Consider the following 15,945-nt stretch of genomic DNA (forward strand, 5'->3'; position numbering starts at 1 on the left):
TCATGAGTCATTCTGCAGAGACCAGAAATCAGGGACTTAAAAAATTGTGCACCGTTTTGTCTGTTTCTTTGTGTTTCTGTGTGGTCCGGTGTGAGACTTTGAGTCTGATATCAAAGGTCTTCTCCTGCCCGACCTCTGTGGTCGGGCTGCAACTGTTTCACTCTTTAATTAACAACTTCAAGCAGAGTCCAGTATCGTGCAGATCATAGGTTACAAGTCAAGTGTGAATTCACTAACATTTGTCTATATATGGCAACTGATTTGTTTTGTTTTTTTAACACTGATACATTTCTTTTTAGCATTGGAAAGTCCCTTTTCGGTGTGTGGAAAAAATGAGTCACACTTTGTCTTTTCAGTTCCTCTATCTTACTCAGATTTACCAAATAAGGGAGGCTGTAATAATGAAAACCACATTGTATTATATGTACATGTATTATATCCAGCTGTGACTCTGATTTGAAACTATTGGCAGTACAGCTAGAGCGGTTTCATTTGTCAAATACTCAACCCCAACATGATTACAGTTATACTCTTCTGCAATCTAGTGGACAAGCAGAAGAATACAGAACAGCACCTACGAACAGCACTTTCAAGCTAACATCCACCCAGGCCCGTACAGCCACACCTCCTTCAGAGAACTGTAACCGGAAACCAAAATAAATGTTTACTCATTTTAAGAAATGAGGGAAAAAAAGGGTATTTTGTTGCTTCATTGGAAAGAAACAAAAGGGGTCCATGACTCGACATGAACTGCAGACACTGCAGTTTATACTTGACATCTTAATCCCAAGGCCAACAGGTCGTCCAAGATTTCTATCCATCCATCCATTATCTATACCACTTGTCACGCTCACATTCACATCTACGGGCAATTTTAGAGTCACCTAACGAGCATGTCTTTGGACTGTGGGAGGAAGCTGGACGCATGCACAGGGAGGAACATGCTCACACAAAAGGCCCAGTTCTTCCAAACTGGGATTCAAACTAGGAACCTTCTAGCTGTGGGACAAAAGCGCCGACCAGTGCACCACCGTGCAGCCCATCCACATCACATTCCTCATTGCTAAATTAAATTATGGAAGAGAAATTTAGCTCGTCAAAGAGAAGTTAAGTAATGTAAAAACCCTGCAGATTTCCCTCTGTATTACGGCCCTTTTTCCACAGCAGGCATTCTGACGTGTCCCAGCAGGAAGAGCACAGGTGTTAAACATGTGAACAATGTTTCAGTTCGTTTCAATCACCTCTTTAAACCATGTCAGTGTGACAGTCAGCCAGGATGCACAATAGGACCCGGACACTGAAGCAACTAAACGGAATTGCTTTTCTTGCCCGACAAGACCGTTTATCGAGGGAGAGAGGTCTATGGTTAGGGAGGTAGCTTCAACCGTGTATCCACAAGATGGGGCCAAGCCAGGGTGGGATACACTGAAAACACAGTAACGCTCTAAGTGAAGAGTTTGGTTTGCTGTTTCACTGTTGCATGGTGGGTAAAAACCTTACTAAGCAATGACTTCAAAACAAGAAACAAACACAGACATTAAGTAGCCTAACGTTTCTTATGAGCGACATCATCCGCTATAACAAGATCACAATAGTTTGATGTTGTTTCTCCATGGCAACGGCTGCAAACAGGAAGTGGGAGGGAAGGGTTCGCAGAGTCAGAGGAAGGAGTGGCGTGAAGCAGGAGTCAGAAGTCACACTAATGCACACATCCACTGTGCAACAACTTAGACACCTTCTTTGACAAAATATGATGATGTCAGTATTAGTAAGTCTCCTTACTGAGGGAACAAGCTTTGGCGTGTTCACTGACCTCACAGATCTGATCTGTTGCTTCACCTCTTTGAGAGAGTTGTTAATCCTATCTCTGATCATTTCGACTACATGATAAACTTACAGCATGTTTATATCTATGAACTCTTTGATGGCTCCTTTTACCAGACAATACATCAACTACACAATAAAAGGCACGAGGAGAAAACAGTCTGGAAGCAGGAATTCGCAGCTCTCAACTCAGCTGTGGATCACATGGGCGCGGCGCTTGTGTAAACTGAGGGCTGAGTATGAACTCGAGCTCCATGCCCACACACACACACACACACTGAGCGTCATAACTTAGCAACTTGATTGTTTGCTCTGTTACCATGAACACTGGTAGGCCACAGAGCAAGGCCCTGCCCAAGGAGGTGTGTGCAGGGTTTACAAGGCTCATCATGAGACTTTTCTCGCCCTGAGTTTAGCCTAACAGGCAAGCCTTTCTCAGGCGGCTAAAGTTCTGGCTACTTTCCCGGGAATGTCAGACCCGGACTGCAAACGTGGCGAAAACAATATTACAGATATTGGGTCTTACTTTTTAATGCTAAAACATTTTTGTTAGACTTCGTCCCAGCCTGAGGAGGAGTTCTGCCTGGGAGACTTCACAGAGTTAGAAGGAGGGGTTTTCCTGTCCGTCTCGCTGGTGTTATCCAACTTTCACCAGGCGTTGAAAAAAATGAAAAGAACTTCCTGTTAAAACAGAATGTTCTGACCCACTGTGCCCTGCATTTCTCCACAGTATTCATCTAATCAAACTGACAAGAAGGAAACCAACTTCATGCATCACTTTTATCTCTATATGGATGCGACATAATTTACAGAGTTGCAACATCAGCCTGGCAGAGAGGCGGGTTCGTACATTCTGCAGATTCCTCAGTGCGGCGATAAGTCAGACCTTATCAAAGACACAGGGAGAGGCTGCTCTGCCCTTTCACACCCAGGTAGAATGAAGTACAGGTGGGAATTACATCAGAGCACTACGTGTTGCCAAGGTATTCAAGTACAGTATGATCACTGGAATAAGCTTCACCAGACTGTGACTGGAAGATACTTATATAGTTAGAAGACGCACATTAACCACCACACACAACATGATTGAAATTCTTCAGGGTTTTTTATTGAGCACAAGTTTCTTTACAAAAATTGAAATGGTTTTGGTTCCGCTGTCGTCTCTCACTTCTTGGCAGTCTTCTTCATGTGCATCTGATAGCACTGCTCACAGGCAATGGAAAGTCCAACAACCAGAGAAACAAATTCTTCAAAGTCCACCTGGCCGTCGCCGTTGGTGTCCAGGTCCTTCATGATTTTGTCTACAGCAGCAGGGTCCTTCTGGGACTGGGATAAAAAAAAAAAAAGGTGTGAGAGGACATCAAGAAGAAAACCTTGGGTTACGTTGTACCGACACCAGTATCAGGCAAGAATGCATTATCGGCATGTACGCCTGTCAATGCATCCGATACCATAATTTATTAGCCTACTGCCAAAATCAACTATCTTCAGATGTATATTTTTTATTGACTCTGTGATTTTATACTTTCTCACCCTTAGGAAGTTGCTCAGCTCGTTCTCCATCAACTCCCGGAGCTCTCGCCGGCTCAGCGTGCCGCTCCGGCCGTCCTTAGACGCGTATTTGTGGAACACCGTGATGAGTGACTCCATGGCTCCCTCGAGTTGTGAAGGCATGGTTGCTGGAGTGAGTTTGGTCTGAAAAAAAAATCCAATGAAACAAGCAAATTAGACTCTCGACTGATGACTTTATCTACGGATTTAAAGCGGAATGGTGGGTTCAAAAGCCAAGTTGTTGATCCTCTCAGTGGAAACAGAAGCCTTTCTTTGCATTAAACAAATGCTGGATTGACATTTCAGCAATCTGCAACCACCTCCAGTGAGACCTAGCTCCATCTTAGAGAGTTAAGAACGAAGTTTTCCATGTCTGATAGAAATAAAAGTCAACCTCGGGTTCTGCAAAAGAGATTAGCTCGATTGCTTTGTAGGAGGAAGTCATGCAGCTCAATGAATGGGAAGCAACACTTTGCTATTTGCCCCAGCGCCCTGCCCAGCTATGAGTAATGCTCATGAGAAGTGAGACAGTCTGTTATTACGTTGTTTGCGAGAGCTTAGCTAAAGTAACCACTGCACACACTGGCATGATTTTAAAAAAAAACACCCTGAACACTGTGTCCAAGCCGTGACTGTAGAGTTACAGTGGTTAAACAAAGGAGGAGTGGGAGGGGAAAAAAGGGGGTTGTGAGTTTTTTGTTAGAGGGGATGGAAAAGTTCAGCTGAATGAGGAAAAGAAATGCGCAGGAGCATAATGGTGGAATTCAATGCAGATGATGAAGCAAGACTTTATAGCAGCAGAGCACATGTGTGTTCATGCACTCAGTCTAACCACACCCTTTTTTTTAGATTTCTACCTGGTAATATAATGTTTTAACTCCACAATAAAGAGTATACAGTAGAAGATAAGTGCTTCTCAAACTTCTTCCAAGTCTTACATAAAGTTAATCCTTATTGGTTATAAAAATGCAGCATAGTTTTTCCAAATAATCTAGGCTAAATTAAAATTACAGTGCACTTCTTAACAACGTAAATTCAGTAAGACTGAAAAAAAATACGTGAAATCGTGAAATATCGACATATTTTCCTCCAGGAAGTCTTTGAGTGGCAGGTGAATGAAAGAAATAATCCAATACAATCCTACCACACCCAAACTGTAAACTATAGCTGCAGGCGTTATTTAGTTTGTAAAGTTGCTAACAAAGCTAAAGCAGTGATACCAGAGCAGGACCGTTAGCTCTTACCGTGCGGAGCCGGGACGAGTGTTGGCGCAGGAGAGATAGGAATGTTCAGAGGTCGGGAATAAGACGGACTTTATAGTCAGGCGCCGCCCAGGCTGCAGTGCGTTATGAGTCAAACTGTGATATCGACGGTGGACCCTTTTTAACTGCGGCTGGACACGCTGTGATAGGCGGTGACGCAGCTGTAATAACCTTACATTAAGTTTAGAAGCCGTTGAAAATACTATTATTTCTATTCTATAAATTAAAATATACACTTTTTTTTACGACTACAATAATAGTAGTAGAAGTTATAAGTATGAAAAATCATCAACAGTTTTCTGATAGTTGCACAAAGAGACCAGACTAATATTGAATATTATACAACAGTTAGTTTCGACCAAACAATTTGAGTGGACAGCAAGCATTCCACAAGTGCTGATATACAGTACAACCACACTGGGACTTTTAACTATAAGTATCACTCCACCTCAGAGGTTCTGAATACTGTTAATTAACATTACAGCTCTTATTTCATTGCCTACATGATGGACAGAAACATATAGATAAATGTACATAATACAAATAAGTGGTTCTGCTGAAACGTGTGGACACACAGAGTAGCAAGGGCGCAAAAAAAATGTCCGGGTTGCTTGTCAAATTCTGGAACTGGTTTTGTTGGTGGAGAAAAAATGGATGAATACATTTAACAAAAACAATAATCTGTCATTGCTTATCACTGTTTACAATATGCAGCTTTAAAAACTGTTGTATAAAAACAACATCAAACTCATGTTTTTTGTATCGAGATAAACAAAGCCGTGCTGATATTCAGTACAACAGCACTCCCTCTCGTGTGATATTGTCAAGTAATGTACAGGCTGTAGAGAACAACACGTGATTAATCATACTTTTAATCTAAATATTACAGCACTAGGCCAGTTCCTTCAGCTGTTGTCTCTCTTCCTTTGATGACTAATGCCGGATGACATCATTATAAAAAGGAAACTAATGAGCAGAACAAGCAAAGAAGAGAGCCTGCTGGACTGCCAACAATAAGGATGGGATGAATGAATGGAGTTCAGTGTTTTCAGCAACAAAGCCAATCACATGATATTGATCACACACTACAAGATAAGGTTGCTCAACAATATGTATAGCCCCTCAGTGACTGTGACTGATAACACTTATGATTGAATTAAGGCTAAACCAGCAAAACACACTGTTTAGATTTGTGTGAGTTTTCCCATAAGAAACCCACATAGTGTGCAATAATCAATGTTTCATCTAAGTGTTGCCCGATCTTTACTGCTGCTGCTCAAGCACAAACAATTCCCAAATACCGATCATAACTGAACCAGAATAAAAGAACTTTTTGTGAACCAAAATAATTTTTCAGAAAAACTTGCTCTGACACTACATTCATTTGATTACTTTAGTTACGAGTTACTTTTACAGCTGCAGGTTGATGCTACAAAATGTTCTCTCTAAATAAACTGTGGTATTATAATGTATACAATATCAATAGGACTCTATTGATTACATGGAAGAAACTCTCAAACCCAGGAGTATGTAAATGAATACTTGAAAATAAATTCTATATAAATATATAAAATAAAGGCTCTCACATAAGGCCCTCAATTACCAGCTGCAATATCCAAGTTTATTTTGATGCTAATATGTACATTTTTACTTATTCGAATAGTAAAATAACCTTTAAACAAGTATTTCTACACTGTTGTTTTACTACTTCAATTGAATTTAAAGATCTGAGCACTTATTCCATCTCTGTGTGAAGCTCTTTGGACTGAAGTGTGCTTTAATTAATGAACTGTGCGCCCTCTTGTGGTGAGATTTTGTAGTGCATTTTTTAACTTCAAAAAGACAGTTACCAGTGTTCCCCATTAAAAAGGTCCATTTATGCTTTTGTTAAATTCTAATAAAACCTGACTTAAGTAAAAGCACAAAAGAAGCCTTTAACTGTTAAATGTATTTATTATAAGGAATGGGCCCTGTCAGTGTTGGGTTACTATGGATAATAAAGTTTATTTATTATTTATATATCATTTCTTAGGCTTTTTTTTGTCTTTTTAATTGAGTCTCTTTATACATCTTACTATAATCTATCTTATCCCATATTTGTCTTCTTAAAAACTCGGACTATAGGGTTGAATTTGAGATGCCATAACTACGGTGGCCCAGAAGTGCAAAACACTACAGCAAACACAAAACGCGCCAGCATTTCACAAAAAACTACAGCATTTCACAAAACACGCCAGCATTTCTGAAAAAATCGCGCCAGCATTTAACAAAACACTACAGCATTTCTGAAAAAAACATGCCAGCATTTCACAAAACACTACAACAAATCACAAAACACTACAGCATTTCACCAAACACTACAGCATTTCACAAAACACGCCAGCATTTCACAAAACACGCCAGCATTTCTGGGAAAAACGCGCCAGCATTTTACAAAACACTACAGCATTTCTGAAAAAAACATGCCAGCATTTCACAAAACACTACAACAAATCACAAAACACTACAGCATTTCACCAAACACTACAGCATTTCTGAAAAAAATGCGCCAGCAAATCACAAAACACTACAGCATTTTACAAAACACGCCAGCATTTCTGAAAAAAACATGCCAGCATTTCACCAAACACTACAGCATTTCACCAAACACTACAGCATTTCTGAAAAAAACGCGCCAGCAAATCACAAAACACGGCAGCATTTCAGCAGCATATCAGAAAACACTGCAGCAAATCACAAAATGTGCCAGCATTTCACAAAACACTACAGCATTTCTGGAAAAAACGCAACAGCATTTTACAAAAAATGTGTGAAATGCTGTGATGTTTTGTGGTTTGCTGTAGTGTTTTGCACTTCAGGGCCACTGTACAAAACCAATACATTCCGCTGCACAGAAGCCTGGGCAGAGCTCTCTGGCACCATCTTGTGGAAGTAAGTGGTCATGCCACTAAGTGCTTACATACAGTACTTAATACCAACAACTGTCCATCCATTATCTATACTGCTTACCCTGTTCAGGGTCGCCAGGGGGCTGGAGCTGATCCCTGCTGTCATTGGGCGAGAGGCGGGGTGGACTGATCGCCAGTCAGTCACAGGGGTGGCACATAGAGACAGACAACCTTTCACGCTCACACTCACACCTACGGGCAATTTTAAAGTCACCAATTAATCTAACAAACATGTCTTTGGACTGTGGGAGGAAGCCGGAGTACCCGGAGGGAACCCATCCATGGACGGGGACAACAACTCCACACAGAAAGGCCATATTTGTCTGAATCGGGATTCGAACCAGGAACCTTCTGGGAGGTGACAGTGATAACCACTGCACCACCATGCAGCCCTTAATACCATGATAATGAACAATGAACTGAAATTTGTTTGTTCCCCCATTGAAAACTCAAATACCCTGAGCCTACGTCCACCAGGCCGCAACAACTACGACTTCCTATTGTTGTCTTTTGCTATGTAGACCGAAGTGGTGGGAAGAGTAGGATTGACTCATTCATAACACTGTGTGTATCTGTGTGCATTGAGTTCAGCATAGATGTGTTTTATTGCTCATGAATCTAAGATTTTTAAGAGGGAGATTGAAAAGTTAAAAAAGTATCTTGCTTTAAAAAAGGTGTTTTTTTCTCTTTGACTTCAACCTTATTCACCTGTTGGAAACAAGCAACATTATCCTTCCTGTCATAACTTGTAATTACTTTGTGCATCAGCTGAAAGATGTAAAGTATTAAAAACCTAACCCCTTCAAGTGTCATGAGCTTATTTGATCTCTGAAAGGCAGCTCTCCATGCGGCCTCTAGGTGGCACTTGTACCCTAGATGGAAGACTACTGGTTGCACATCCAAGCACCCAGAGGAAGCATGTTTTAAGACTTGCATGAGTGTAATCCATTGTCCTGTTTCATGGCCAGGCCTTCAGAGATGCCTCCCAACACTGTCTTGCATTGGCTCCTGTAGCTGAGGAAGGTTTTTCGCAAATATAGGTGCTTTTCGACCAAAAGTACCAGGAACGTTTAGTTCCAGGAACTTCTTTTCAAGAAGCTAAACGGTTCCTGTGGCCCGTTGTTGTCTGCGTTTCCACAGCGGCCTAAAGTCTTGGGAAGATTATGCAAGTCAGTCTAATGACGAATGGAGAAGCAGGAAAACACCATCCGTGATGATAACAGTGAGCTTGCAGCTAGTCAGAAACAATCAGCACTGCAGGCCCTGCCCTGAAAGTTCCTGGACCTTTGGAAAGTACTACCCCCAGAGCAGGGACTTTTCAGGGGGTAAATCAATTACCCCACAACTAAATGTAGACCCATTACAAAAGAGTACCACAGACTGTGTAGATATACAATTTATGCCAACAAAAAACACACATATAGTGTATGTATAGTGAACAGTGTGCCGTTTGCCCTGGTAACTTTTGCAACTCCAGCACTTTAGTGAAGCTTGTTGCTTTTTAAAATGTGCTACATAAATAAAGTGGACTGTGTTCGATAACTTCTTGAACCAGTTGAACAAGAAAGAAACAGAACACAAAAGGTCTGTTCTCTTTCCGCAGGGCATTTAACAACTGCATAACAGGCTACAGTTTGCCAAATAACTTTTGCAAGGGCAAAACGAGCAATACCTGTTGCAACGTTAAGATTTGAATTGCTCATTAGCAAACAGCACACAGAGCATGCAACTCTATAGCTGTATTTAAGACAAAGCAAACCACTGAATAGACATTAGATGTGTTGCATTCAGATCAATTTTCTTTTTTTAAAAGTCAGGTCATGCTGTGTCGGTGTTATTGTCTGAGGTGAATTTCGGCCTATTTGTACCTAATGTTGGCATCCTGGGCAAAGGAGCATATTCAGCACAATCAAGACAGCTGGGGAGTGTAGGGACCAAAGCAATGAACAGTTATGTATGTTGTGGTGATGGCCAAAATTCTAAGGTGGTGCAAAATGCATGGGGAAAGTTTGATTTTGAATTCTTTTTTTTTACCACTTTTGCTAGATTTTCCAGGCTCGATGTCTTTGGGCCGTCCTTTGCACAAGCAGTGCTGGAAGCGAACGCACCAGGCTCCATGTGAGAGTCTGCACCCAGCTTAACACTGCTTAAGGCAATACATGAGTGGTCCATAACAACAAAGGTTGTGATAAAAAAGCTTATTCACTTGTCAACTCACTTAACTTGTGATTAAGGGTGTTACCTGAAAACACAGCACTTTTCTCGCCTAACCAGCTCTGTGTTCTTTCAATGCACCACACCCAATAGGTAATTACAAAATATTTTGTGTCTGTGTCAATCAAATCCAACACTAGTTTTCTAGAACATTTTGTAACGTGAGATGAAGTTTTGTTTCATGTTATTTTGGTAATGTAATACACTAAAACTATACATGCTCATGTCCATACATTAGGGCTGCACAACGTTGGGAAAAAACAAGACAGACATTGCGATAGCTTTTTGCTCTGTGAGTGACACCCGCATGAAAAAGTAGTAATTTCAGCGGGAGCGACGTTTCCTTATAAAATAGATACGAACAGACTTGTGGGCTGCAGTTGTGTTATTTTTACGGTTTGTCATCTAAGGTTTGTGATAGTGTTTTTTTTTGGCATTTGGCTTTATTTATAGGACAGTTGAAGATAGACGGGAAACGTTGGGAGTAGAGAGTGGGGGATGACATGCACCAAATGATCGGCAGACCAGGAGTCGAACCCGCGATCAGTGCGACGACGAATGCAGCCTCTATACATGGGGTGCCCGCTCCACCGACTAACAGCGCCCTTGGCTTCACTTTTTGGGGAGCTGGCATGTCATGTCATGAGTTCCCACCTTGCAGCGAGTTCAGAGTGGAAGAGTAAACAACAGAGACCGGTGTTTCGGTTCAACGAGTGACCATGTTAACTGGCAACCTTTGCCAAATGCGTCTGTGGCTGTCGTAGTTACAGCAGGGGTCCGTTTCACAAAGCAGGTTTATTGAAAACTCTGAGTCTGTTAACCCTGAAATGAGGGAAACTCTGAGTTTTCCGTTTCACAAAGGGAGGTAACTTAAGCTCTCGGTCAGTTACCGTAGTAACAGACCCTATGAACCTAACCTGGTCGCGAGCAGGTTTTCTTCAGGAAACTCCGAGTTTCGCTGTGTCTCCTCCCTCTAGAATATAAAACCCTCATTCTACTTCCTCATTCGTGCAGCCTGTCTCACGCGTGTGTTTGAGCGGTTACCGAATTAAAAGAAGAAACGTTACGTCTCTGTGCTGCTCTGACCCCTTTGCAAAAGTCTTTTATAATTATGATTAAAAAAATCAAGAGACAAATCTGTGTCAAAGTCATCATTTTTAGATTTTCCACCACCACTGCCGAGAGCACTCAAATAAGACGCCGTAAGTTATTGGATTTTTTTTTTTTTTAACTAACACATTAAGTTTAATCAACATGAAATATAATATATGTGAAGTCAGCATCATGTTAGGGATAAAGCTAATGCACATTAAAACTGCCACTGAATGATATTTCATTAGTTTAATATTTAAAATATGATTGAAGTGCTTCCATGTATGTTTTTTTCTCCCGCTGCATTGCTCCTTATTTAATATAAATTTTAGCTTCCGGTCGTGATTAAGTATTAAATAAATAGACCAGTTCAAACTTGCGCATTTACTCGAGCAGCAGTTTCTTCCCACGCCGCTTCTCTCTCTTTTGCAGCTGCAGCCGTGTTACTTTATTTTTCTAAAAACATGCTCGTATTCGCTGAACGTCCGCATGAGGATTTCGAGCTCCACTGGTGTGACGTAGGAGGACCGCTTTTTGTGTACCGTTGCCATGGTGACTCGTGGTATCAGGGTTCCATTAATGCTGGCTTTTTACAGTCAGCGTGCACGCACTTAACTCCGGCTGAACCTACTCAGAGTTGATTGAACTAACTCTGATCAGCTGTTCTTGAACCGAAAACTCAGAGTTTCCTATCTCAGAGTAGATCAACTCAGAGTTCAGGGTTAGACTCAGAGTTTGTTGAACCTTCTTTGTGAAACGGACCCCTGCTGTTGAAAATGGGAAGAGAATACGTAGCTGTCCTTGTGAATGCCTCTTTGTTGTTTTTCATTACGATCTCAAAATATCTGTTACTTCTTTGAAGTGTTGTTTATGCAAACGTGTCATGAAGGCAACCAACACTCAGTCCGTTTTGAATGCTCCTTGCTGTTACGCTATCACAGGAAGAGAGCGGGTCACTCGAAACACTGGTCCCCCAAAATGGCTTGCCACTGGCTGTTTGGAGGCATTTTGGGTTTAGTAGGTACAAGTGATGTTTAGCAAAAAAGAATAATACACAAAGAGCGCATGAAACCTGTGTCTGTGCTGTAAAGCAACACAACAAACGCTACTCCCCGCACTTGTCCAGCGTCAAGTCATCCATAACAGCCACACTGTACTGCACGACATCCTATCCACCCAACTCCCAAAAACTGAAATTACCTATGATGCACTAATGCAAAAGTGCAACAACTTCAGGTAAAGAACCTGATTTTAAGTGATAATTTGATGCTACAATTGTACATGAGTCGGAATGCAGCACAAAATGCAACTGAAAGCATTTATTTGTTCATTCAAATGTGAAAGTACATTAAAAGATTGTTGTTCCTAAAATTAATAATCGTGATCTCAACATTGATCAAAATAATCGGGATTATCATTTTAGCCATAATCATGCAGCACTATGCCCAACAAAACTAAAAGCCTGCCTGGATCATCCCACTGACGGTGTCTGTGACAGCAGCAGCATCACACACAGACTCTGCAGCTCAGCGGTCAGTTTACTCTCATGAAGGGCTGCACTAAAGTGCCATCAGATTGACTTTTGTTCGAGATGGAAAACGACAAAATGGCGAGTAGTCATTTTTTATAAAGCAACAACCAAGTGGCAGCTTGACATGTTGTGCAGCCCCGCCTTACATGCTCCCTTGTTTGCAGTGTCAGGTGGTGTCAGAGCCAGGGAGTGTCTTGTTGATGTCCCTGTATTTAAACCCTCGCAGGCTGTCTTCTTTTCACTGCACCTCATCTTCTGAGCACTGGTAGGAACAGAGTGGAACACAGATTTCTGTCAAATACAATTTCTTTGTATATTGTATGTATGTGGTATATTGGCTATAGCGTTTTAAACTGCTGGCAGCAGGGTTGTGATACAAATGCTTTAATTGTATGATTTCTGATTACAGGTACTTGCTTCAGTAAGGCTTCCTTACCTCCTGACAGGTGTGTAAACATTTTTAAGAGAAAGGAGAAAACATTAACATGTACTGCCTATTCAGTTTACAGTCTGACTATGTCTGTTATATCTGTTTAGATATCTACACTCTTAAAATGGATGGCAGCGCCGAAGTAACTTCTTTGGAAGCGTGTGTGTGTGGCATCTTCTCCGTCTACGAAAAGTGTCGAGGGGAAAATGAAAAAGCACCAATAAAAGATTGCTTAAAGGAACTGCAGGAACAACTGCCTCATTTATGCAATGTAAGGAAAATCATTATAATCGGCAACACTGCAACAAACTACAGTAAATGAAGATACGTTTGAGGGATCGCTGATGAAGTGCAAAAGCAAAGTGCTGGGAGTAATACACACAGAAAACTGAGGCCTTTTGGAAAGTTGGGCTCCAGAATGAATTAAAGTATGACATGCATTACAAAGTTTTACACATTGAGTTTAAGCATTCTTCAATGTTGTGTTTGTATTCTATTCCTTCAGGAGGATAGTAAAAACCAGTTGGCATCGCTATTGGACCAGGACCAGGACAAGCATGTGGACTTTGCAGAGTTCATGTCATTTGTTGCCGTTTTTGCCATTGCATGTCATGCGGCCCTTAACAACATGCGAAGGACTATGGAGCAAGCACGTCAATAGTCTGAAATGATCCTGTAAAACACAATGGATGGTAAATAAACAAATACCATCTAATGTATGTGGTTTCCCATCTTGAAAATAAAGTTGGTTAAATGCAATCCTACTTGTTTGAGTTTTCTTTCCAATGAGTTTGTGTAAGAAACGGACATAGAGGCTTTTTATTCTCCTATATCCAAGCACATGATCTAGCTTAGACTTTTGAATCAATATAAAACTCAAGTTAATACATTTTTATAATCAAACAGGCCACAGGAAGAATTGTGGGGAACAAATACAAACTACAATCTATATCTAGGGAATCTAGATGTTTTTGTTAGAGACCTGCCGATCAAGGTGCAAGGTCACAAAAAAGGATTGTGCAGTGAAATGCAGTTGCGTGCCCCGCCCTGATAGTTCTCATCTTTTCCTTGATTAGTCTCACCTGTGCCCGATTACCCTCACCTCCCCAGTGGATATTGCAAGAATACAAAGTTATATTTTCACGAGACAAATACAGTTACTTATGTGCATATATGTGTATGTATGTATCCGCTTATAGACATAAATAAAACCATACACTTAGGCTACAAATAATATATACAATGTGACAGTTTTATAATGTCTTACAAAGAGAAAGACTTGGTTATATTGAAGTGTAACCCTGCATAAAGGCTGTGAATTAAATGGATCACTAACGCTAGAGTGTTAGACCTCATGTGATTTAGAAATGACCCCCTCATGTCTGTGTTTCATGCGGCGCATTCGCACAGGATAAGCAGTGTCTGTATTTTACTACTATTTACAGGCATAAGACGGGCCTCAACCGGGGAAAGAGGCAGGAAAAAGGCCCGGAGAAAATATTTTACCCCAAATTACGGAGATGCAAATTTGCACGGGACTAATATTATTGAATGACCTCTGTTTCATTTTGTTCATATTGCATATCCTATAGGACAACATAGAAACACTAAAGAATACTAGAGGAAATGTCACTAATTTCTGCAGATGTGAATACTGGACAAAAAAGAAGCAATACACTATCAATCTGAATACAGTTTGTAAGAGTCAAGACTATGTGTGTATGAAGAACAATGAAGATGTGATTTGGCGCTGTTGCCTCATACTTTTGATTTGAAAAATTTAAATTGATTTGTTCTTAGCTCAGCTGATAATTTCAGTGCTGTAATCAATCAATCAATCATAAAAATTCCACTGTGGACATTAATGGGCTAATAATACATGATGAGAGTTCTCCTTCCTGTCTCAGTAAAGGGGGTCCCAACACTTTACAGGTTTTATCATTGGTTTCATGCAGGAGATGCATTTTGGTCTTATTGTATTATGGAGTATTCCGCATATCTCCTGTTTTTACCCTCAGCATGAGATGAGGAAAATTGGGGGCCACAACTGGAGTTACCTTGACATCACTTAACAAAACAGATGTGCACAGCAGCTAAGTTCATTTTCTCACGTAAAAAGAACTTTACATTAAAAATACTTTTACTTAACTTGGGTATTAGGCCTACCCTTATATGTCACTCAGCCTCTATAGGGAAACATTAGGTTTTAAGTACAAACCTTGTCATCATTTCATAGGATATAATGCACTGAAAACGCCATTGGGAAAGCATTGCTTTACAGGCTACAAATTACTGGAAAGAAGGTGAACTGCAGCAAAACTACCCGAGGCAGAAATCGTAAGTTTAGTACACTAAAGCTAATCGGAAAAGTAGTGCAGCTAGCTAGCTAGCAGCTACCTGCTAGCTGTAGCTAACATTAGTCTGAGGCCCACAGCACATGACAGAGGTAGCTTTCAGCTCACAACGCTAACTTACAGTATTAATGCAGCTCGTTCTTCCTCCTCCTCATCGTCCTTACTACTCTCCACGTGGGGCCTCACACTGACCTCACCACCTTAGGGATTAGCATCTTATATCTGGAATTAGCAGTCTGCAGTGATCGCCACTTCATATACTTTCATAATGCGGTGCATTATCTGCTGATTAGCACTAAATTAAGGTAAGGTGAAGTTTAGGTAAGGTGTCACCCAAACAATTCAACTCTTGAAGTCAACGATATATCGTTGTTTAAACCGTGTTTTTGTTGTCCCACACTTCAGTCGAACTTGGAACGAACCAACCAATCATATCAGGCAACAAGCATCACTCAGTGGCGTCACTAAAATGTCATTACGTAAATTAAAAATTTTGGATTAAATTTAGATCATTTTTATGTAGCTTAAGCCAGATCAGTGTTTGGCTGATCGACAGAGCCGTTTCTTGCTGTATGCAGACTATGAGGATGCATAGGGCCCCGCAGCCACTAGGGGGCCCGCAAGCTGCAAATTCAGCCTCAATATATTAGAGGAGAATTAAAGGACCTGTCTTTACATTAATTATATTATTTGTAGCCAGCCAAGCCCCCTTATGTGTTCAGTGAAGCACATATATACT

At 40.9% G+C, this 15,945-nt stretch overlaps 1 protein-coding gene and 1 long non-coding RNA gene across 2 annotated transcripts; one reads left to right on the top strand and one right to left on the bottom strand.

Moving 5' to 3' along the window:
* Positions 1–2,910: 2,910 nt before the first annotated feature.
* Positions 2,911–4,704, bottom strand: LOC138608520 (protein S100-Z-like). The gene is made up of 3 exons (XM_069681126.1): positions 4,620–4,704; positions 3,358–3,519; positions 2,911–3,150 (listed from the first exon to the last, which is right to left on the bottom strand). Exons 2-3 carry the CDS (start codon positions 3,496–3,498, stop codon positions 2,989–2,991), a joined length of 303 nt encoding a protein of 100 aa, XP_069537227.1. The 5' UTR covers positions 3,499–3,519; positions 4,620–4,704; the 3' UTR covers positions 2,911–2,988.
* Positions 4,705–12,647: 7,943 nt separating this feature from the next.
* On the top strand, positions 12,648–13,611 carry LOC138608870 (uncharacterized). The gene is made up of 4 exons (XR_011309458.1): positions 12,648–12,687; positions 12,832–12,868; positions 12,960–13,123; positions 13,358–13,611. It is a non-coding gene; the product is annotated as an uncharacterized lncRNA (long non-coding RNA).
* Positions 13,612–15,945: the final 2,334 nt, after the last annotated feature.

This window comes from Semicossyphus pulcher, unplaced genomic scaffold (genome assembly GCF_022749685.1).
Source record: "Semicossyphus pulcher isolate SPU_LCO1_2020_fin unplaced genomic scaffold, fSemPul1.0.p SCAF_5, whole genome shotgun sequence".
Classification (NCBI taxonomy): Eukaryota; Metazoa; Chordata; class Actinopteri; order Labriformes; family Labridae; genus Semicossyphus; species Semicossyphus pulcher.

Coding starts and splice junctions, on each gene's coding strand:
- LOC138608520 (XM_069681126.1), bottom strand. CDS start 3,498: ATGCCTTCACAACTCGAGGGAGCCATGGAGTCACTCATCACGGTGTTC. Junction 3,151..3,357: donor AGCTGAGCAACTTCCTAAGG/GTGAGAAAGTAT, acceptor TTTTTATCCCAG/TCCCAGAAGGACCCTGCTGC.